This window comes from Trachemys scripta, chromosome 8 (assembly GCF_013100865.1).
Source record: "Trachemys scripta elegans isolate TJP31775 chromosome 8, CAS_Tse_1.0, whole genome shotgun sequence".
NCBI lineage: Eukaryota > Metazoa > Chordata > Testudines > Emydidae > Trachemys > Trachemys scripta.
Genome location: NC_048305.1, coordinates 33,895,026 through 33,917,460, shown reverse-complemented (window position 1 = coordinate 33,917,460; position 22,435 = coordinate 33,895,026). Strand labels below are relative to the sequence as shown.

General features: G+C 39.4%; 2 protein-coding genes and 1 long non-coding RNA gene across 3 annotated transcripts in view; 2 read left to right on the top strand and 1 right to left on the bottom strand.

Moving 5' to 3' along the window:
- CTNNA1 (catenin alpha 1) overlaps positions 1 to 22,435 on the bottom strand; it is a 221,136-nt gene that overhangs the window by 99,680 nt on the left and 99,021 nt on the right. The window lies entirely within an intron of this gene.
- Positions 7,001 to 10,748, top strand: LRRTM2 (leucine rich repeat transmembrane neuronal 2). The gene is made up of 2 exons (XM_034780412.1): positions 7,001 to 7,417; positions 7,748 to 10,748. Exons 1-2 carry the CDS (start codon positions 7,414 to 7,416, stop codon positions 9,292 to 9,294), a joined length of 1,551 nt encoding a protein of 516 aa, XP_034636303.1. The 5' UTR covers positions 7,001 to 7,413; the 3' UTR covers positions 9,295 to 10,748.
- On the top strand, positions 18,379 to 21,554 carry LOC117882264. Its single transcript, XR_004646965.1, has 3 exons — positions 18,379 to 18,635; positions 20,005 to 20,086; positions 21,281 to 21,554. It is a non-coding gene; the product is annotated as an uncharacterized LOC117882264 (long non-coding RNA).

Genomic DNA, 22,435 nt, shown 5'->3' with positions numbered 1-22,435 from the left:
TTTAACTTTAAATGGGGGAAGGAAAAGTTCATTAAAACCTTGAGGGGAATAATTCATTTTGCTCAATTACAAAGCGTTAGGTTTTTTTAAGCTCTATTTGGATAAAAAAAGCTAATCAAGTTTTCCTAAAGCTGTTAATCTCTCAGAAAAATTTATAACCAGCCTGTAAGCTAAAAGTAGCACAGAAATTAGATGGTGGGGGCCAATGGAGGGATGACCATTTAAAGCAGCAAGGATTGGTAATGCGCATTAATATATGGTAATTACCCAGAAACCCATTTATTTTCTAACCTGAGCGTAGCTGTGGTTCTTTAATGAGAACTCCAAAGGAAAAGAAGAGTTGGTTAAATTACAAAAACCTACAAGTAGTACAGTAGAAACTCACTAGTGTGCGAACCAAAGCAGCTTCACCTCATATCGCAGCTATTTAACAGATCTGTAGTGAGAGTTCATAACTAAGATACCATTGCTTTTAATATTTGAACTAAAGTATTTTGACTGGTAGACTGAAACATCAATTAAACCAAAACTATATTTACTGGAATCTATTTTGAAAGAGGGCTTTTCTTTTTCAAAATAGATAGCTTGTCTTGTGAATTGTAGAGTGAGCAAACTGGGTAATATGCAAAATGTCCCAGTCAAAATTAGTGAGGTTCTTTTTTGAGATTAGTGTTTAGCACACCTTCCTTTTGGCCGGCCAGTACTGAAGGAAGTTTTACATAGAAGCACACCTCCAGGTGCAGCAATTTCACCATGAAATGCTAGCACAGCTCATTACTTTGGGAGTGCTCAGTCTATCATGGTTTAGCAGACACTTTCCTAGAAACTTGAACAGTTTCCTTAGCACTTCACTTACATCTGGGTCTAAAAAGGATAACCTTCCACACTCCTTCACTATCCTAGCATACTGACTGTAAACAATTCCAGATTGTAAAATAGTATTTTGACCTGACTGAAGTTGGAGGTTGCATGTGTGAAAGGGATAACAGGTGAGAAAATGCAACAGTGCTTATAAATCTGGAGCTTAAAGATTCTGTATCTTTCCACACACCTCCAATTTCTTTATACACTACTTGTAGGGCATCTGCTAATACTAATCTACAGTTCACCAAAACATACTTCAGAGAGCTCCTGCATTCCATCACCTCTTTGCTTCAGCAAGAATCTCACTTAAACAAGTATAATTGCATCTTACTTCTTGTATGGCCACCCCCAAAGTCTCTCAGTGGTACTTTTGCTCCGTTCCAGATGTCACCCCCTTTGTGGGATAAGAACATAAGAACGGCCATACTGGGTCGGACCAAAGGTCCATCAAGACCAGTATCCTGTCCCTGACAGTGGCCAATGGCAGGTGCCCCAAAGGGAATGAACAGAACAGGTAATCATCATTAATTCTCCAAGAGCAGTACCAAAAAGGAAGTCTTTGCCCTTGGTTACTCATGAACTGGTATACTGTGGAATGAATGGTTTAAAATCTGCAGCTCTTGCCCAGTAAAATAAGTTAAAAGCACAGGTGACTACAGATTCATTACACAACAGCCAAGATCATCACATATTTTGTGCATAAGAAGTCAGTCAAATTAAGACCGCATATAAAGCTTGTCTTCCCCAGCTCCTCCCTCCCAACCTCTTCATCTGAATAACCCTTGTATGTGGCCAGAATAAGTCTAGAATGAGATGTGCTTGCAGGTAGATGATGTATCAGCCTAGGTTTTTGTTTCTGATTTTTGCACATGCCCATTCTCCCTTTCCTTTTAAATGAGCTCATCACTAACCCAATTTCACTGTAGTACATTTAAGCAACACCATGTGTCTAGTAATATTACCACCTCCATATTTTTCCAAACATTTGGGCTAATTTTCTTTGCCCTACAGCTGCATCAAAGGAGATCCTTGCCTTCACTTTTTAACAAAGTATACTTAAAGAGCAGTAGCAAATATTCTTTTATATAAATCTGAAGTACTAGCGTCCAGCAAAAGTTAGTGAAGTCGTTTTTTTTAAGACAGAACATCAGTGTTCTCTCCAATCATATCATGCCACACACTTGAATGCAATCATAGTAGCTTCACATAGAAAGGTAATAGTTAGCTTCTTCAAACCTGAAGGCATGAGAAAAGTCACCTAGCTTAGACACAACCTAGATCATGTGAAATTAGTATATTTATTGTTCTTAATACATTAGGAAGGCTTCCACAATATGCCAATTTGTCAGCATAACTATATGGCAATGTCAGCTTCAGGGTTCAATTGTACACAAGGACAAATGGATATAAACTGGCCATCAACAAGTTTAGGCTTGAAATTAGATGAAAGTTCTAACCATCAGAGGAGTAAAGTTCTGGAACAGCCTTCCAAGGGGAGAATTAGGGGCAAAAGAGCTTGGCTACAGGACAGAGCTTAATAAGGTCATGGAGGAGATGTTCTGATGAGACTGCATATAATGGCATGTAGCTGATCTGCGACTGCTAGCAGCAAATACCTTCAACGGCCAGTGATGGGACACTAGAAAGGGAGGGCTCTGAGTTACTAAAGAGAATTCTTTCCCAGGTGTCTGGCTGGTGGATCTTGCCCACATGCTCAAGGTTCAACTGATCACCATATTTGGTGTTGAGAAGGAATTTTCCCCTAGGTCAGACTGTCAGAGGCCTTGTTTCTTCCCCCCCGCAACCTTCCCCTGCAGTATGGGGCAGTGGTCTCTTGCAGGTTTAAACTGGAATAAATGGTGGATTCTCTTTAACTTGAACTCTTTAAATCATGATTGAGGACTTCAGTAACTCAGCCAGAAGTTAGGGACCTATTACAGTAGGGGGTGGGTGAAGTTCTGTTGCCAGCATTGTGCAGAAGTACAGACTAGAAATCAGTGTTGAGGGCCTTTTCTTGTAGCCACAACCATATTGGCTGTGATTTTGGGGGGAGCAGTGTCCCCTCTCCCAGGGCCACCAGCAGAGGTTGGGCCCTGCCCCCCTCCAGAGACACAAACTCTGGAGGTGCAGGCAGGTGATGAATTCCCCACTTTCCCAGGGGTAGGGGTGGCAGGCTTTGGCCATGGGGCTTGGGGCTCCATCCCCAAGCTCACCACCGCTGCCATTGTCCCTGGGCCCTGCTGTCTCCCTGCCCACCTCCCCATTCAGGGCTTAATTTGTCCCAGGGCTTCCCAGAGCTGAGTAAGTCTGCTGTGAAAAGGGGTATTAACAAACATACAAATATCACTTTTCACAGCAGAAGCCTTACCGGGTAGCAAGCGCAACCAAAAAAGCAAAAGAAGAAGGAACAACCAACCACACCAACCAACCACCACCAACCAAACAAGAAGCAAAGCACCATATTTGTGTTTCTATTCTGTTTAGGTCCAGTAAAGAATAGAGAGATCTGTAAATTATGTATTATGGAGTCTGAAAAACCCTACATAAATAAATTACAATGATTTGGACATATTTATATTTATATTATATTTATATTTTTATATTGATTTGTTTTTCCTAAAGTTAATTATTTTAGGGAAAATGGTCAGTGCGGCCACCAGCAAGAGTTGGTGACCGCACTATGAGGCCACCAAAAATTTGTTGTGAGAATCCCCTGGACTAGATGATCATGATGGTCCGTTCTGACCTTAAAGTTTCAGTCTATGTACTTTTCTGGTGGATTCCTTTACCATAGCATCCAGTTCTTCTGAAAAAAAATCAAGGTGTAGGGTGAAACTGAATTCTTGTGAGGCCTTTTTGGTACCACTAGTGTTACTGGGAGAGAAATGCTGTTTTCCCCTTCCCAAATATACACCCTTTCAACTTTGCTGCAAAATACTTGTTATGGGAGAAACCAGTAGATGACCCTGCTACTCATAGTCTTAATTTTTTTTCTGAGCATGCAAGCAAGTTTTCACGCTTACAAGTAAAGCTGTGTTGTTAATTTTGCAAGCAGCAGGAGCTTATTCTCTGCTTTTAACTAGAATCAATTCTGGAAGCACAGTGGACCCTTGGGATGTGGGCTGAGATTCCTGAAAGAAGGGACTACTTGAATACCTAGAGACTACATGTCCCTGATTTCTGAAACAGAAAGCCAACCTGCAATGTGCCAAACATCAACCACTACATGGCAGAAGGGCAACATGCTTCACGAAGAAAAAGAAAACTGCTTTATTGCATTTATACAGTAACCCTCCTAAGCATTAGTTTAACACCACACTAGGCTTGTGTAATTCTCATCTGTGTTAACCGGTATCACCACCAACGTGATACTGGTAGAGAAGCAACACAACTGATCTGAAAGAAATCTGAAAGAATAACTGGTAACATTCATAAGAGTTACACAGGATATCAATTCTATGCCATAACTCAACTTCTGAATATAGAATGCCATATTCTTGCAATGGCAGTATGAATTTTACAAAGATTACAGGTAAAAATCCTTCAAAAACAAAATTTTTTTTATCTAGCTAGTTGCTATGTCATACGTCATTTCAGGTATGCTTTCATAGTGGCTCCTTAAGGAAAAAGGCAATTCAGAGCTTATGCTGGGTATATTTTTGTTAATCAAAATATTTAAAATAGTTAATTCCATTTTTAATTAGCCTGTATGATTTGTTTGCAAGTAATGCCTTCTGCAGGGGTTCTCAACAAAATTTTTGGTGGACTCAGAGTGTGGCCACCAACTCTTGCTGGTGGCTGTGCTGACCATTTTTCTTAAAATAACTAACTGTAGGGCAAACAAATAAATATGCATATACACATGTCCAAATTTGTGTAATTTATTTATGTAGGGTTTTTTCAGACTCAGTAATAAAAATATTTTACAGTTGTGTCTATTCTTTACTGGACCTAAACAAAATAGAAACACAAATCAGGCACTTCACATGTTCTTGTCTTTGTTGTTGTTGTTGTTTTGCTTTTTTTGGTTGTGCTTTTTCCTTCTTCTAATACTTGCAATCTGGTAAGTCTTCTGCTGTGAAAAGTGATATGGGTATGTTTGTTAATACCACTTTTCAGAGCAGAGTTACTCAGCCCCAGGAAACCCTTGAACAAATTAAGTCCTGAATGGGGAGGTGGGCAGGGAGGCAGCAGGACCCAGGGACGATGGCAGGGGTAGTGAGCCTGGAACCACAGCCTGCCACCATGTAGACAGAGCCTGATGCCCCGTGGCCAAAGCCTGCCTCCCCTATCCCTGGGAAAGTGGGGAATTCACCAGGTGCCTGCACCTCCAGAGTTTGTATCTCCGGAGGGGGGTACAACCTCTGCTGGCGGCCCTGGGAGAAGGGCCACTGCTTTCTCCCCCGCCACCCATCAAAGCCCAGATGGCTGTGGCCGCAAGGAAAGGCTCTAGTGGCCGCATTTGAGAAACACTGGACTAGAGCAAACTTGGAAATGTGTAATTTAATACACAACCAGCATGCTTTAATTTTCTTTATTATGGTCAATTAGTATTCATATGGCTCTCTCTCACACCCAAACTTCTACTTGATGCCTCAATGAAGTCATAACTCTGTTTAGAGCAGAACAGTTCGCCACAAAATGACAACTTCACTACAGGATCAAAGAAAATGAAGAGTTAGGGAAAGAAGGCACATGTGTTTTGTGTTTAAACACAAAACACTTTATAATCAGGGTTACTGCTTTCTGAAGTGTGGAAAGAATTTTTTTGTTTTTAAGTCCTGCATTTGAGTTTCGCACCTTCCCTATCATTATGAAAGTCCCTTAAGGCCATCTTACATTAACATGAAAGGTTTTCCTTCTCTGCAGCCCATGCATTGAAGACATTTCCATGTCACTGTGTGGGGCTCAAAATGAATAGGCTGTTGTAACAGTTTAAAATGCACCTCACTGCATTATAGCTCCAAGTCACAGGGTAAAGGAATTTAAAAAAAGAGATAGCATACTCAAGGAAACAGAAGAGGAAAGTTAAAAACAAAATTATCCGGGTTAAAGCAGCCTTACCAAAAAATAGCCATGAAAATTCAGCAGCTCATTTACCCTGTATTATCAGTTAATCATTGAAAATAAGTGGTAATTTTGTGTGCCCTAGGTGCATACAGCTAGTCAAGAGTATAGTTTCTCTAAATCTAGTTGAATGTGTGAGCTCTTGATGAGAGACACTGACTGATCAGCGACTGTGCAGGCAGACAGCTTTACAAGCTTTCCCAAGAACACAGTTCTACCAGTGCATCTTAATTCTAAACATGCAACATCACTGTTGTTCAGGCCTGGACGTTCTGTTGCACAGATTCCCAGCAAAACTAATGTGAACTTCTATTCACAGAAGAAAAAAAAAAAAAAGCTTACTAGTGACTGAAGCAAACCATCAAACTCCTCACCACCTCAAACGTGATTTGAGCCCCAGCCTGAATGCAGAGTATACAACATTACCTCTGCCCAATCCCCAGAAACAACAACAATCATCTGCAGTTTTGTTAAAATTGAGACTTAATCATAAGTTTATTATTTTCTTTGTTACTTTGGAGATGTGAACAACTTGGAATATGGGGAAGTGAAGCTAACAATATCTAAGCAAAAATGTTTTCCTCCTTGTTCATTCTAAAGACAAAGAAGGAATGTAGTGGTATACAGCTCTAAAATGCCAGATAATTCACTTCACTGTACCAGTTGGTGCTAATCAGCATTCTCCTATTACTACTCAAACAGTATGTGCGCATTCTCTATTAAAGTTCTTTATGTGCAAGAAAATACAATTCAAAATGAGCAAGAGCCAGCATTAAAAGACCCTTCACAATTCTAGCTGTACACTGCTTGAGGCTGTCTGAAGATAGCAAGCAAAATGTACTATAGAAAAAAACATTACAAATCATTCTTACTCCTTGAATTGTATGGATGAAGTGTTCCTTACAGTTGATTTTTCCCCTCTATCAGTAGTTTAACAGGATCACAGTATGCACCATAATGCTTTAAAACAGAAAAGCTTCTGGAAAACCCAAACAAAGGGAACGTCACTAGGTGACGTCAGCCTATATACAGTTCTGTGTGGTCGCAGCGCATAAGCAAATCCATTCTTGTACCGTTTCCCTGAAAAGCTTTTCAGTAAATGCACTCATGCTACTACAGGAGCTTCTCTCAGCAATAAGCCACCCATCTGCCATCAACAAGTTAAGACTAAAAGAACCCACAGCCGCGGAAAAAGAAGGTGAGCTTCAATTAAACCACTGAGCAGTCACAGGAGGAGGAAAAACAACAACAACTTATATTCAGCATTGATTCCACAATTACAGACCTGTCACATGAAATCAAGCCAACGAATTTAAAAGGAGTATTTTGAGAGAGTATGGTGGATTCAGTCTTACACTAATATCAAAGGACACTAGAAAACAGTAAATTATTCAAAGGCTATCTTACATTAGAGCCTTTTACAGACTCACTGCGTTGAGTCTAAAACTACGACTGAATGCAACCTCCAATGTACTCGAAAGAATGGGTAAGTTTACACATTTATATATACCTTTTATGATGAAAAACAGTTATGCTTCAGAAAAACAGAGATACTAAAAACAGATTTTCTGAACTGAAGCCTTTTAAAGGCTTGTTCACATTGTCACTTGTAATCTTCAATAATGTAGATAAAGATTTGTATCAAGGACAATATTTAAGTACTCTGTATTCAGTAAGTTAGTTCTTAAATTCCGAAGTAGCTTTTTAGAGATGCATGAAAGTAATCTGCAGTGAAATCTTTCACCATAATGTTCTAAGTGTACATGATCTGATAAGAATATCCTATCTTGTTGTTTCCCTAAATTATATTCTGCAGGCTTACATTTCAAGTGGCCATTAGGGGCTCCTATGCTGGCAGCACTATATGCAATGAGTATGGTTTTAAAATTGCTGCCTGCCTTGGGCATGGCTTGTCCACCAAAATGTCGCTGTGAGAAGCTGCTCTTTTACTGTGACTCTCAGGGGTTTCACTCAGTGCCAAACACCACTGACAAGGGCTCTCTAGGTTTGTCACTGAGGCACAATTATATTTCTGAACTTGAAAGGGATCAATTTGCAAGCTTCAGTCAACTTACTTGGCTTCACTTAGATCATAATCAAATTGCAACAGTAAGAGAAGATTCTTTTCAAGGACTATATAAACTTAAGGAATTAATCCTAAATTCAAACAAAATCTTTTATTTGCCAAACACAACTTTTAGCCAATTGCTGAACCTGCAAAATTTGGACCTCTCTTTTAATCAGTTATCCTCTCTGCATCCTGAGTTGTTTTATGGACTTCGCAAACTGCAGACCTTGCATTTACGTTCCAACTCCCTGCGGACTATCCCAGTCCGCCTTTTCTGGGACTGTCGTAGTCTGGAGTTTCTGGATTTGAGCACAAATCGCTTGCGAAGTTTGGCTCGCAATGGATTTGCAGGATTAATCAAACTGAGGGAGCTTCACCTAGAGCACAACCAGCTGACAAAGATTAATTTTGCTCATTTCCTACGGCTAAGCAGTCTGCACACGCTCTTCTTGCAGTGGAACAAAATTAGCAACTTGACATGTGGGATGGAGTGGACCTGGGGCACCTTAGAAAAGCTAGATTTGACTGGAAATGAAATCAAAGCCATTGATTTGACAGTTTTTGAAACTATGCCTAATCTTAAAATACTCCTAATGGATAACAACAAGCTAACCACTCTGGATTCCAAGATCTTAAATTCACTTACATCCATAACTACGGTGGGCCTCTCCAGCAATCTGTGGGAATGCAGTCCAAAGATATGTGAATTAGCCACATGGCTGAGTGGTTTTCAAGGTCGGTGGGAGCACTCCATACTATGCCACAGCCCAGACCACACCCAAGGAGAGGATATTCTAGATGCAGTTTACGGTTTTCAGCTTTGCTGGAATTTATCAACTATTGTTACATCCATGGTTACAAGTTACAGCTCTCCAACTACTGAGTATACAAAAAGAATAAGCTCATCAAATTTCCATATGGGAGACAAAGAAATTCCAACTACTGCAGGCATAGTCGTTACTACTGAAGAACATTTCACTGAACCAAACAATGCCATCTTCACTCAACGGGTAATTACAGGAACAATGGCTTTATTATTTTCTTTCTTTTTTATCATTTTTATAGTGTTCATCTCCAGAAAATGCTGCCCTCCCACATTAAGAAGAATTAGGCAGTGTTCAATGATTCAAAACCACAGGCAACTCCGATCCCAAACACGGCTACATATGTCAAACATGTCAGACCAAGGACCATATAATGAATATGAACCCACCCATGAAGGACCTTTCATCATCATTAATGGCTATGGACAGTGCAAGTGTCAGCAGCTGCCATATAAAGAATGTGAAGTATAATATCTACAAGTCATCAAAAATTAAACCAGATAAGTAATCTATTTTAAAATTGATGGGGACTTGCATATGATTCTAATTTTTACAAATGTTGACATAAACCCTAATTTTCCAAACTATTTAATGGAAGCATTGTTTTTGAAGTGGTGCAGTATTTTAGAGTTTTTTTTTTAAATAAAACCATATTTTCAGTGTTAAAGCAATGATTACATTAAATTTGCACTCAATGTTTGAAAGTCAAAAAGATGCTCACCTCAAAACATGTAAAATGTTTCATGTTATGTAATTATATGACTATGTGTAAACATTTATACTTAAGTCTCCATAGTCTACTTTTTCTAATGAAAATAGTCTGGATGAAAGGAATCTAGATAGATGCACACAGATCTGTGAGGGAACATGCATTACATTTGTTCCACTGTAGCTATGTGATCACAAACATTCCAGTTGGCTCGGTTCACTTTTCAAGGTAGACTTACAGGAAGATTTTCCTTTTGTGATAATCTGACTCTAAAATCTACAATCGGAGAAGAATGGGAAAGGGATTTTTCAAGTGTATTGAGACTGGTGATTTTAAATACTGTTTTCCTACCTCCATATCCATAGTCAGCCTTGCCTAAATGTATCTTTGCTAAAGCTCACAGCAAATTTGCAACACAGCAGTTTTATACAGTTACAAACTGACTCTCCAAATGCTTACAAAGTACTCAAGTGCTTATGTAGGAAGGCTTGATACAACGCAATCAATTCTAAGTATTAAATGTGTTTAACTCTTATTAGACCTCTGGTTTGACTTGATAATTGGCATAGCTTTTCAAATAATTTAGGCAAATTATTTGGGACTATGAATGAAGGGTATTTCAACAGCTTCTCGTGTGTAAATACCCTGAATGCAAATTTTAATTAAAAGTAAATATCAATTTTGGGGTAAAAAGGGACTAGGGAGGGAAGAAGCCTCTCCTCTCCTCCCCATAGCAGTTTCTTCATCTTGCCTAGAAGCTATTTTCATGCACTAACGCGACTGGTTTCTCTGGAGACAGAATTAGCCCCTGCAATATAAGCTTTCACTTATCCTATTCTTGTGAAACCCCCAATCTTCCCAAAGTCAAAGTAGTTAAACTTTTTTATTTAATTGTTCAGTTGATAAAATTATAATTAGCTTAGAAAGTATTTAATTGAAAAATGTTTCATTTTATTCTTCAGTGATATGAGATTGAATTTAACGTCGTATGCTATTTGCATTTTTTTTTTTTTTAAATAAAATTACTCACCTTGGAAACTCATTTTCTTTTATCCAGAAGTAGCATGTGCTATAAACACTATTATGAAATTACATGTAAATATTTGGAGATCTATGCAGCCACAGTGGTATCAGACACCACAAATAAATATAAAATTACAATATTTTTAAGAAAATTGCTCAAATATTGTAAACTTTAACCAAAGTTACTAGACCGGGGGGGGGGGGGGGGGGGAGGGATTTATATATATATATATATATATAAATATGTATATATATTTAAAATGTGTTCTGTGTCAAATGCTGCAGCGTTCGACAATTGGCAGCAGCACACAACTGGAGAAAACAATTCCTCAGTGTTGACATACTGTAATTACTGATTTATTCAAGGTATGTTAATTATGTGTTGTACCAAACTTCTAAAAAAACTTTTACAACAGATAAGCAAACAGACTTGTGCAGTGACTATCACTCAGCATTATGTTTACACACACACACACACACACACACGTATGTATTTAGGGTACAATTATACAACATTGTAATGTTTTATTGTGAAAGGAATAGGTCTCAGATAAATACATGGGGCTTCAGATAATTTTTCATAAATATTTTTAAATTACTCTTATGCTATCCACATGCTTCCTATCCCCTTTATGTTACATGAAACTGCAGTGTCATAAATTAGCAAGAAAAAAATATATACATTTTCTTATTCTCCATGATTTTGTATTCTATTAAGGCAAGTGCATTCAGTAAAGACTAGTTTCCTATAATTTTTTTTAATGAACCCATTTGCTGTTAGAATCCAAATATAGACTGATTATCTTGCATTACAACTATCCCAACTACTTTCAGCCATATAGAGTACCTTCTATGCAGACAGAGGAAGTGATAGGAGGAGGAAGAGAAGGGGATGTTCACATGATTAAATCCTACCTGCAGTGAGAGGCCAGATCAAAGTTGAAAAAGTAGATTTACTGGCACCAAGTATATTGAACTACTTGTAATAAAAGATTTATTTAATCTTATTAAAATATTAAGTGCTCATGGCCCTTCGTTTACATCTAAGCTTCAGTCTTTCCCTCCGATATGTGAGCGGGCATCATTTCATATCTTGATAAAAATCTGAGCATGTACGTGAAAGCACAATAGCTTTACTAGCTATACTGGTGTAAATTATTGGGTATTAGCGGGCAGGATCAAGCCCTTGAAGCGCTAGCTTTCAGAAAAGTCTTTGCAAGTGCACCTGTAGGTGCAAACAGATGTGCTCAGGAATTAGAATCATTACAGCAGTGGTGGGTAGTCAAATGCTTTTGCTATGGTATCCCCACGCAGGAAGGCAGGGCTAATTTCTGCTGCACCCAGGCCCTAACACAAGCATATGTCGTCTCCTTATCCAATAAGATCCTACTGTTGTAGCATGGTCCAAAAGTCACTTGAAATACTTCACTCCAGTGTGGAGAAGGAAGTAGTGGGTGGGATTATGGCTGTCATGCTACCCCTAGGAATACGTGGCTGTGTTGCATTAGCAATCCTACACAAGAGCCCTTATTAGCAGTCATTTTTAGCATAGTTTACAGTCATGATTAAGGAAGGCTACCAGGCTTCCAGCCTACCTTGTCAATAGGGCTATGTCTAAACCCATTCCACTTGTTTGCCATGCTCCAAAAACCAACAGAACACTGTTTGCCCCCAACCATTAGTAACCATTATCCTCTCTAGAATTTCAGCACTCTCCCCTCCCTCAGACCTCCAGGAATCAGCTTTCAGCCAATGCACCCACCCTCCTTTTGAACCAGTACTCTAGACTCAGCCTTGGCTACAGATGGTAAAGCAGTAAAGCACACACACAATCTAATGCCATGTAATCTGTGGAGGCAAGATAAGATTTAACAGCCTCTGCATGACCCATCTTAAACAAAGTGATCTCCCAACAGCCTCAGAACATAATTGCCACTCCCTAGCAGCATTTAGCCTTTGACTTGAGAAGTCAACACCCAATATTCAGTGAACGACTATTGGACGTTCACACATTAGACCCAAGCAGTGAATATTACACCTCTACCCCAATAGAATGCTGTCCTCGGGAGCCAAAAAATCTTACTGTTATAGGTGAAACTGCATTATATCGAACTTGCTTTGATCTACCGGAGTGCGCAGCTCCCCCCCCCAGAGCACTGCTTTACCGCGTTAAATCCAAATTTGTGTTATATTGGGTCACATTATATCAGGGTAGAGGTGTACATCCAATGTAGCAGGCATCATATAATCTAGATGATGTCAAATGCTGGCAATGAAAATTTAACCAGGTTTCTCTAATAAGCAGTAAGAAGCGAGCTATGCCAGTGTCCTATGCAAGAACTCATTAGAAGGAGCAATTCCAAGTGACTTTTTAAAATTGTTTTCCATTCTCAATTGTTTGTGGCTCCATCACCACAATAATTTTCTTTCATTTGGCAAACACTTATTTCTTGTGTTTCTTAGTGAGTGCAAGCCAAGGTGGTTGGTTTAACTTGTGTTCCAGTAGCAGGAGTAATGACCACAATCTACATTCCATCTTTTGGTTACTGAGTCTATGTTCAGATGCACTGCACGCAGTCACAGCTCCTGTCACGTTTACTTGGAATTCTGGGCGCTTAGCACTTTTACACACACAAGTAACGTGAGTAGACAGTTTAAGAATTGCTTGTCATTCTCCAGAGCATTCTCTTAAGACCACTCACCCTCTGCTCCATTCGCCACCCAATTTGCTCATTCCTCCCACCCCAATCCCCCACACCTTCAGTCTCAGTAATATTTGAACTGAACACCTGGAACCAGTTTAAATCATAGTACTTGAGTGGACCAGAAATAAGGAAGAACAAGCTCTCCCATCTCTAGTAATTTCTCTGCAATGATGGATTTTTTCCTCACTTATTTTTAACTTTGAAGAACTGCCTGATAAGGCATTGGGTGAGTCAAGTCTTGTTCCTGTACTACTTGATAGTGCTCAATCAACAGGAGGTTAACACTTATCAGATGCAAGGCTACCCGGGCCCACAACCATTGGGGGAATTAAGCTAGTTTTCAGTGACAGACTAGTTTATGTGAAAATCCAAGTGTTTGTGTCCACATCGAGCTACAGCCCTTTGAAGACAGTCACCTATTGCCAACACTTGAGAGCAGAAGTATCAACTTGCTTTTTAAAGACAGAAATCTGCACTAACACTTGTCTCCTAATGTGCCTAAGTTAATTTTTGTACTAGTTTAATGAAATAAAAGTTGATTGAATTTTGTAATTTGAGTAATTTACATTAATCGAAACACATGAGTTTTTTAATCAATTAGGAAAATTAGATTTCATCTTCCACAGAAGTGGATTTCCACATAATAATGACGCTTCAGAGAGGGATGGAATCTTCCTTCTCCCACAGATAAAACAAAATCCAGTGAGGTTTATTAGTTGTGCCAATTCATTCATGTCAATTCCCCTTTCCACAACTAGAACTGAGGTTTATCCATAAACTGAGGCTGTCGGTTTTTTTCTTTTAAACAATCATCCACTGACTGCTAGTGGTACAGTTAAAGGCCATTGTGTAGTCAAGTTAGGGATCATGCATTTCATATTTTGTATTAAACACCTTTTTTAGAAAGAAGTACTAGGGAAAGGTACTAGGATCTAATCAAATCATATCTACTATCTAAGATATTAGATAGGTAAATTCATACTAAGGTCAAAACAACAAGCTTTCAGATCTGTGAAGCAAGCATATGAAAGGCTCCATCTCCTACACTTTCAACTAAATTCTTTCATGATGGTAAAAAAAAAAAAAACACAAACACACAAACACCCACCACACAGATTTTAAAACATTAGTGAACTTTTTCTACCAACATTGAGACCAGAGATTAAAAAGCAGAGTCCTGAATGCATTGTATTCAAGTCATGTTTAAGAGCCATTTTCTGGCGGGGGTGAAAATACAAAATGGAGTAAATTGAAGTGCAGTGTACAGAAAGATTTTGTTATTAAAACTGTGTATATCGTAAAACTGAATTTGCCTCTTTTTTCCTGCCTTCTCAAACAAATATCTAGAAATGTCCAGTTTTATGGTAATGTAAAATTAGTAGTCATACCAACGGTGTTCGAAAGAGTCACACCACTTCAAAGCAAACTGCTTAGAAATCTCAATAGTGACGTTTCGGTCAGTCTGTTTACTGTACACCAATATGTTGCTTTAAATTACACTTTATGGACTGAAAAAGTCTGAGTATCTGAACTCTTCATGCAGACTGATTCTTTATTGAGTCTAGAAAGTTTCTTGCAGAGGGAATATGAGTTATTGCTCATGAAAGGTGACAGATTAATGGCTCTGGAGACTGAACCCTTTGTACTCATCTATTTAATGTACAGCAATACCTTCCACACATCACTGACAGTATGCCTCAACCACGACCTTGGAGTAGCCATCTACAAGGTTGAGAGAATAGTTCCTTCCCTATTCTTGTTCAGTCCTTGGACTCTCTCCTGCCACAATCAACAATCAATGGTGCCAATTGGGGTGGTGGGTAATTCAGACAGGGCCTTATAAACTCAATAAGGACAAGCAACCCAAATCATTTAAAGATAGTATGTATTGGTGGTTTGGTCTCAACTTTGAATTATCACCAAACAGAACCAGATATGAGTTGCTGACCTCAAAGAAAAAGTTCCATAGCCCATTATCACTGTCTTGAGTTATCCAGTCCAGTTCTCAGTACAGGTTACTTGTAGTGATATTCTCAAACGCTGATTATTAAATCAACAAAGATGCTTTTCTTTCATCGTTTAAAGAGATTCAGAATTGGCGAATGTTAACTTATGTACTTTTAAAGAAATTTAGTGTCAAGAACTAAATCAAGCAAACTTAAAATGACAGATAAAGTTTAGTTAATTTGCAAACAAAATCTAAATAGTTTAATTGTAGCTACATTTACGATAGGAGAACATTTCCTTAAAGAAAGGTTTGTATATGCAAAACAATGAATAAAATAACTACTTTTTAAAAATGCAGAATATCAAAATGTTTACTATAGCTGGCTAACAACCCCCTAAATTCCTTTCAGCCTTCAAAAAACTGCATAACGTTTAATCTAAATCAATAAAGATATTTCCATTTAAGTCCTCCTATATGCAATTAGTAATAATTAAGGAACGTTATGCACAATATGATTAATGCTGTTCATAGTAATTTTGACAAAAATACTGCAGAACACCGAATCTCTGGCCAGAAATTCTTAACACCTTAAAAAGAGAACTGCAAAAGTGATTTGAAAATTGAGGCAAATCTGATAATGTGCTGAAATACCCCAACAAACAGGAGGTGGGGTACATTCAACACAATCCTTAACATTAAAAGCTCCTTCCCCAGGCCTTTATCACCAATTAAAATATGCACAGAATACACTGTTAGATGAATTCAGCAAAAAAATAACTTACTTGGGGCATTAAGCACATTTTTTTTTTTTCCCCAGTTAAAGGCAACCATCAATATTGTGGAAGGGTAGGGAAAGCTACAAATAACTACTCGTGGCCTCTTCTATTCTTTCTGATGTATAAAAAAATCTAAAAACTGAAGCTTTCTCCTGCCTTAGCCTTCCAGACAGGACCCGAGTTTTCCATGTGAACAGAGATGACTTGAGAACTACTGAAGTGATATTGCAAGAGAGAAAAAAAAGTGAAAGTTGAGCAATTAAAACAAGGCAGTTTTGCAGAGACAAAGTGGATGAAATATCTTTTATTGAACCAACTTCTGTTGGTGAGAGAGAGCTTTTGGGCTCCAAAAAGTTGCTCTTCTTCTGAACAAAAAGAATAGGGTATGACCTCACCTACCATGTGTGTCTCATGTTCTGGCACCAACATAGCTACAACACTGCAAACAAAGGCGTTTTAGTTGGACTATTTAACTTTAATTATTAATTTAATTATTAAATAGCATTTTGGAAAAATGACCCTTCATTCACATCTTGAGACTTTCAGTAGATCTGTCAGCAAAACCAGCTGACATTCCTGAATACCAAAATTTTTTATAAAAACTTTCAGGCCCTCTTTATATAGCATACAGAAGCACCAATGAGTACACTCCCATTTAAAAAAATTCTTTGTAGGTCACTTTTAAATCAGTTCAAGTTTGCTTTGACCTTAACTTTTCAGACATTTTTCTTCACATGCATTTTACTAATTGAGTACTTAAGATTCTTTTTCAAAAGTCAACAACTAAAGAAAAACTGTTTTCCTCCCCACATTTTCCATCCTGTAAGCTAGGATCAACATACTCACTTGGTCATGTAGGACATGTGCAATTGTTTTATACCAATTCAATGCAGCTTAGTCTTCTAAAAGAAGTCAGCAAGTAAGAGTTCATTCATCAAGAAGGATCATAAACACTGAAAAGGTCATAATTCTTTACAGGCAGGAACTATTAATTCTGTATTATAAATCAAGAATATAAATCTGAGAAGTCCAACCTAATTACTCAGTCTGAACTTCAATTGTTACAACTGCTACACTATTTTAAAACTAAGTGTATTGAGGATTCTCTCTCAGCTTGAGCACACAGCCTCCTAATAAAAGGTACAGGCCCCTTACATTTGGTAAGTGGCAAAGGTGGTCCAATACTTTCCAGATACTTTAGGAGTCTGCAGATTTTCCTTCACATCTAAAGTTCTATTTGGACTATTTTAAAACTAAGATTTAAGATAAGGAATATGCCAAAATAATGATATAGATAAGATGGAGGGATGTATTTCCTGAGGAAGAAGGCAGGTATAGTTCTAAGGCACACCTTATGATGATTAAAAAAAAGACCAAGAGTAGACAGAAAAGGGTTGCTAATTCACTCACCCTGTGGATAGTCTTCATCATTATTAGCAACAGTCTTTAGATTTCAGAACTCTAAGAAGATGGTAGCCACAATAGGCTTAAAGGGTGGCAGGTAGAGAAAAGCACACCTAGTTTAAAATTAAGGCTCTGAGGAACATATAGCTCTGGGCTGTTCAGGGTATATCTACATTACAATTGAAAACCCACAACTGGCCTGTGTCAGCTGATTCAGGGTAAGGGGTGGTTTAATTGCAGTGTAAAAGTTCTCTCTTGCTGGAGCCTGGTCTCTGGGACACTGCAATTAAAACAGCCCTTTGGCCCAAATCAGCTGCCATTGGCGTTTAATTGCAATGTAGACATACCCAAATTGGCAGTACAGCAGCAATGAATCCTGGAAATAAGGGGATAGTGACCTTGATAAAATTGTCAGTCTCATTCATCTAGGCTCAAAACCAAACACCAAGACCTAGAGCTTCAGGAAGGCTATAGCCAGGCATATGAATAGGCTAGACTGCAGAGAGCATATGCTGAACAAGATGTGGCAGGTCTTTCATCTTTGACCTGACAAACATAGATGCACCATAGTCTGCAAAAGCATGACCATGATGATCTCCTTTTATGAGTTACTTTTATACCAACTCAGTCTTTATAACCACCATCTCTTTCTAACAGGTATTTCCACACAAATTTTCTAGGTCAGAGTTTCTCCCTGAGATACTAAATAGGAAATGTCCTGCTCCCAAGAAACCCTGTCTGTTTGCATAAGATTAACACACCAGATATGAGAGGAAAGTCTGAGGTCATTTGGATGATCTCTCACTTTTAAGTTGACCTTTAAGTTCATGGAGAAGATTGAGAACAGCCATGCTGAAGGCATCCATAGTCAAACAGAACTGGATACTAAAGGTAATAACCCCTTGTCTTTTGTATGGGCACAGGAAATAAGATGCTTAAACCCAACTGCCTCCACCTGTTGGGAAGCAAACTAGAATACCCTCAGAAGAAGGGTCCATTTCTCCCAGGTGGATGAATTATTTGCTTAAGTCACCTGCAAAGGTCTATATCCTTGCAATTTGCGAAGTAATTAATTAGTAATTGAGAGCTTTATTTTCAAGCCCTCAGTTTGAAATTCAGGCTTCTATTGTTTTTAGACACACCTTGCTTAATTTCACTGGAGACAAGTAGATAGCTGCCTTCCATCCTGTCTGGGGGAAAACCAGTTTCTCTGTGTGTTCATTCACAGCCTTTAAAGCATAATACCAGTGAGTATCCACAATTCCTCATATAGTGTTAATACAAGCATTTTAAAATAATATTGATCAGTGTCCCATCAGCTTTCATAAAAGACCTGACTTGATACGCTTTTGTAACACAGTAATATTGCGTATCAGTTGATTCATTTACTTATTTAAGGTTCACACCCCTGTATTTAAGGGACTCTCTCCCCAACTCTCCAAGTTAATGTCTTCGTTTACCTTTTATGTAAATATGCCTTAATTGTCTCTGCCTGACTATCAGGCTAGTCAGACTAACAAGTACACATTCCTTTGTCTAAGGCTGATTGGGCTTCTGCATGACTTCAAAAACACATTTTAAAGAAATTAATTCTAGCACATACTAAAAATTATGGGTATACAGCCTGTGCATACCTCACACAAGAATATTATGATCAGTGTTAGTTTTCCAATGACATATTACATGCCACTCTTTGGGTATATCTCATGACAACAGCATGTTAGGTTTGATGAATATGTCAGGCCTAACTAGGGTTACCATATTCAAAAAATAAAAAAAAGAGGATGCTCCACGGGCCCTGTCCCCACCCCTTTCCCACCCCAACTCCGCCCTTTCCCCAAAGTCCCCGCCCTAACTCCCCCTCCTCCCTCCCAGCCACGCGAAAAGGGCTGCCCGAGCACTACCAGCTTTACGGTTTGCCGGGCAGCCTCCAGACCCTGCGCCCCCGGCCGGCGCTTCCCCAGCGCAGCTGGAGCCCAGGAGGGGAAGCGCCCAGCCAGGGGTGCAGGGCCTGGAGGCTGCCCGGCAAACCATGAAGCCGGTAGCACTCGGGCTTCGGGCAGCCCCTATGCCTCCGGACCCCAGCCGCCGGCTGGGCACTTCTCCTCCCCGGCTCCAGCTGCTCTGCTCCGCCGGCGCAGGGTCCGGAGGTACGGGGGCTGCCCGAAGCTGGTAGTGCTGGCTCGGGCAGCTTGGCTCTTAAACAGAGCCGAAGTCTAATTCAGGAGAGGAGCAGAGCGCTGCAGGAGAGGAAGTGCCCGGCTGGCATTTTTCCCCGGACATGTTCGGCTTTTTGGCAATTCCCCCCGGACGGGGGTTTGATTGCTGAAAAGCCGGACATGTCCGGGAAAAACCGGACGTATGGTAACCCTAGGCCTAACAAAAATTGCTGACACAGTAGCAAACCACCAGCGTGCCTCTGAATCACAGCCCGTTGCTTGCTAATATGGAGAATGAAGACAGACTGACCCATCCAGGAAAAAATTGTTGATATGCCTGTTTTACAGTTAACGACTATCTTTGAATTTCAAACTCGAGAAGTCTAGATTAAACAAAGAAATGGTCAGTGAATTTCTGAAGTCTTTCTAGATTCTTATTTCCTCTTTTTCATGATAGCCCAATAGACTGCATAAGGTGATCAAAAAGTTGTTGACCTGAAGACAAAGATGGTGGAAGCCAACAGATCTCCATGAAAGAAGTGAGCTGTTAGAACTAAAACTGCTTAAATCATCCTAACTAGCACAGCACCCAGCCCTCACACTAAGGATTTCTGAACTTCTATGTAACAGTTGAAGATAACACATTCATGTTTCCTCATTCATTTAGATGCTTCCTTTCATAATATTCAGGTAATACCTAACAGATTCTCTAAACATATCAGGCAGTTGTGAGTAAGCAGCTGACTGGAATTTTGTCAGCCATTAGTGATGTCTACTTTACTGGCACACTGCTCTCAGTAAGCACATGTCCAGGTGCACGAGAAGCATACTACATGCTAGATTTAAATGAACCAATACTAGCAGATTAGATATTCAATGTGTAAGGGAAATCTACTCAACTATGTAGCAAGTAAAAATACTATATTACACCTCACTATTGGTCCAAAAATGGCAATGCTGGACAACTATTTCACAGAGAACTACTGCATAGCACAAATATTAGTTTACTTGGTGAAGCTAACAAATGCTTATCGGACACAGCAATCATATTTTTCTTTCAATATTTGAAATCAACTACATTCAGTTAAATTCTTTTTTCAGTAACTCCACTGACTTTGGATTTATGCCATTATAATAGAAAGCAGAGCTTATCCCCTACTTTGTAAGTAGTCACGACAGTGCCTACTTCTTCACATACTACAAAAGAACCTTATTACAAGGCTTTATTTGCAGCTCTTTTCTTGTACTGGTATACGTTCATTAATGGCTTCACTGTTTGAGATCTAGAGTAGAGCTGCTGTGCTATTGTTAAAAGTTGTAGATTATGCCTGTCAGTTTTATTTAAGTTAACACAGTTTTAGTTTCTACTTCCTATTTGAAATGGGGGAAAAACAGGACAGTTCTGTTTTAAATTTCATAATTGCTAGAAAGACATAGAAAATAGTGTCAGTTTAATATTTGGTGCATTTATCAGTCTACTGTAGAATTTAAGTCTTTTCTTTACAAACCCCTTTCTACAGGTTTATTAGTCATTAGTTCACATTTCTGCTACTTACCTGTATCAGATTTCTTAGTGCAAACTATTCCACTTACCAAATTTTCACAATTAAGAAAGCAAATTCTCCATCTCTACCAAACCCACTATTCAGGAATCCTGTTCACCACCCTTCCTCTTCTCCTCATACAAATTTCTATGGGGAGCTCAACTTATCTTATCCCTTCCTCTCTTTCAGGGTTTCTAAATACTAAGGACTCTAGATGAGGCTGGTACAGTACAGACCCGTTTACACGCGGATGTCGGGAGTCAAGCCATCACGACTGTGTGTTAATGGACTGTGGGTTAAGAGGGTCATGCTGAAATATCTTAAGATATCTATATATACACACCACACGTATAATTATCTAGGATTACATATGTATTCACAGCATCCCAAATACTGCAGGCCTATCTGTTAACGGCGCTTTGCAAGAATATGAAGTCAAATGTGTAATCTAATAAAAACATTACTACTACTACTACTATTACTACAACACAGGGGTGAAAGTAACTCAGGACACTTACAGGTACGGTACAGGGCGGCTCTGGCGCCTGGAAGTGGTGGGGCCTCGGGCAGAAGGATCAGGGCTAAGGGTCAGCATCTCCCAGCCAGCCCTTCCTGGCCGCCTGGTCCGCGCCGCCCCAGGTTCCAGTGGCAATTTAAAGGGCCCGGGGCTCAGGACACCGATGCTATGCCCTTTTAAAATCACCAATCCCGGGGCAGCTGCTCCCTTTGCCCTCCCCTCCCGCCGGCGGCCGAGGGGGGGGCAAAAGGGGCAGGGACCTTAAAGCGCAGAATGGTCCTTTGTCGCAGTAGCGCTTTAACTTTGCTGCGCGCGCGCGCACACACACACACACACACACACACACACACACGTCATCCCCCGGTAGGCGGTAAAGACATACAACACGTTTCCGCTCCGCAATTCCTGTCGATTTGTGTGTCAATGAGCTAGTGAGCAAATCTGTAGCACTACATAGCAAGTTCCTGTACCGCGTGTTAACGAGTCTCGCGTGTTAAATAGGTAGCATTGGGAGGCATGGCGCTACCACGCATGAAGCAGATTACACTTGTAAACGGGTCTGTACTGTAATTTATTTGATTTGTTTCATGCTTGCTGGAAACTTGTTTTAAATTGGAGTGACATACTTTTTTTAATTTATGTTGCAAATTAAAAAAAAAACAAATAATCTAGTTTCTGGCCTTAAATGACCAGTTATTTATTCCACTGTAACGAGGTGAGGGAAGATTGGTAATGAAACCAAAATTCATTGGGAAATACATCAGAAACAGTGAGTCCTAGATTTTAAACAGCATAACTTGATACTAGCAGTGAATAAACAGTAAAAG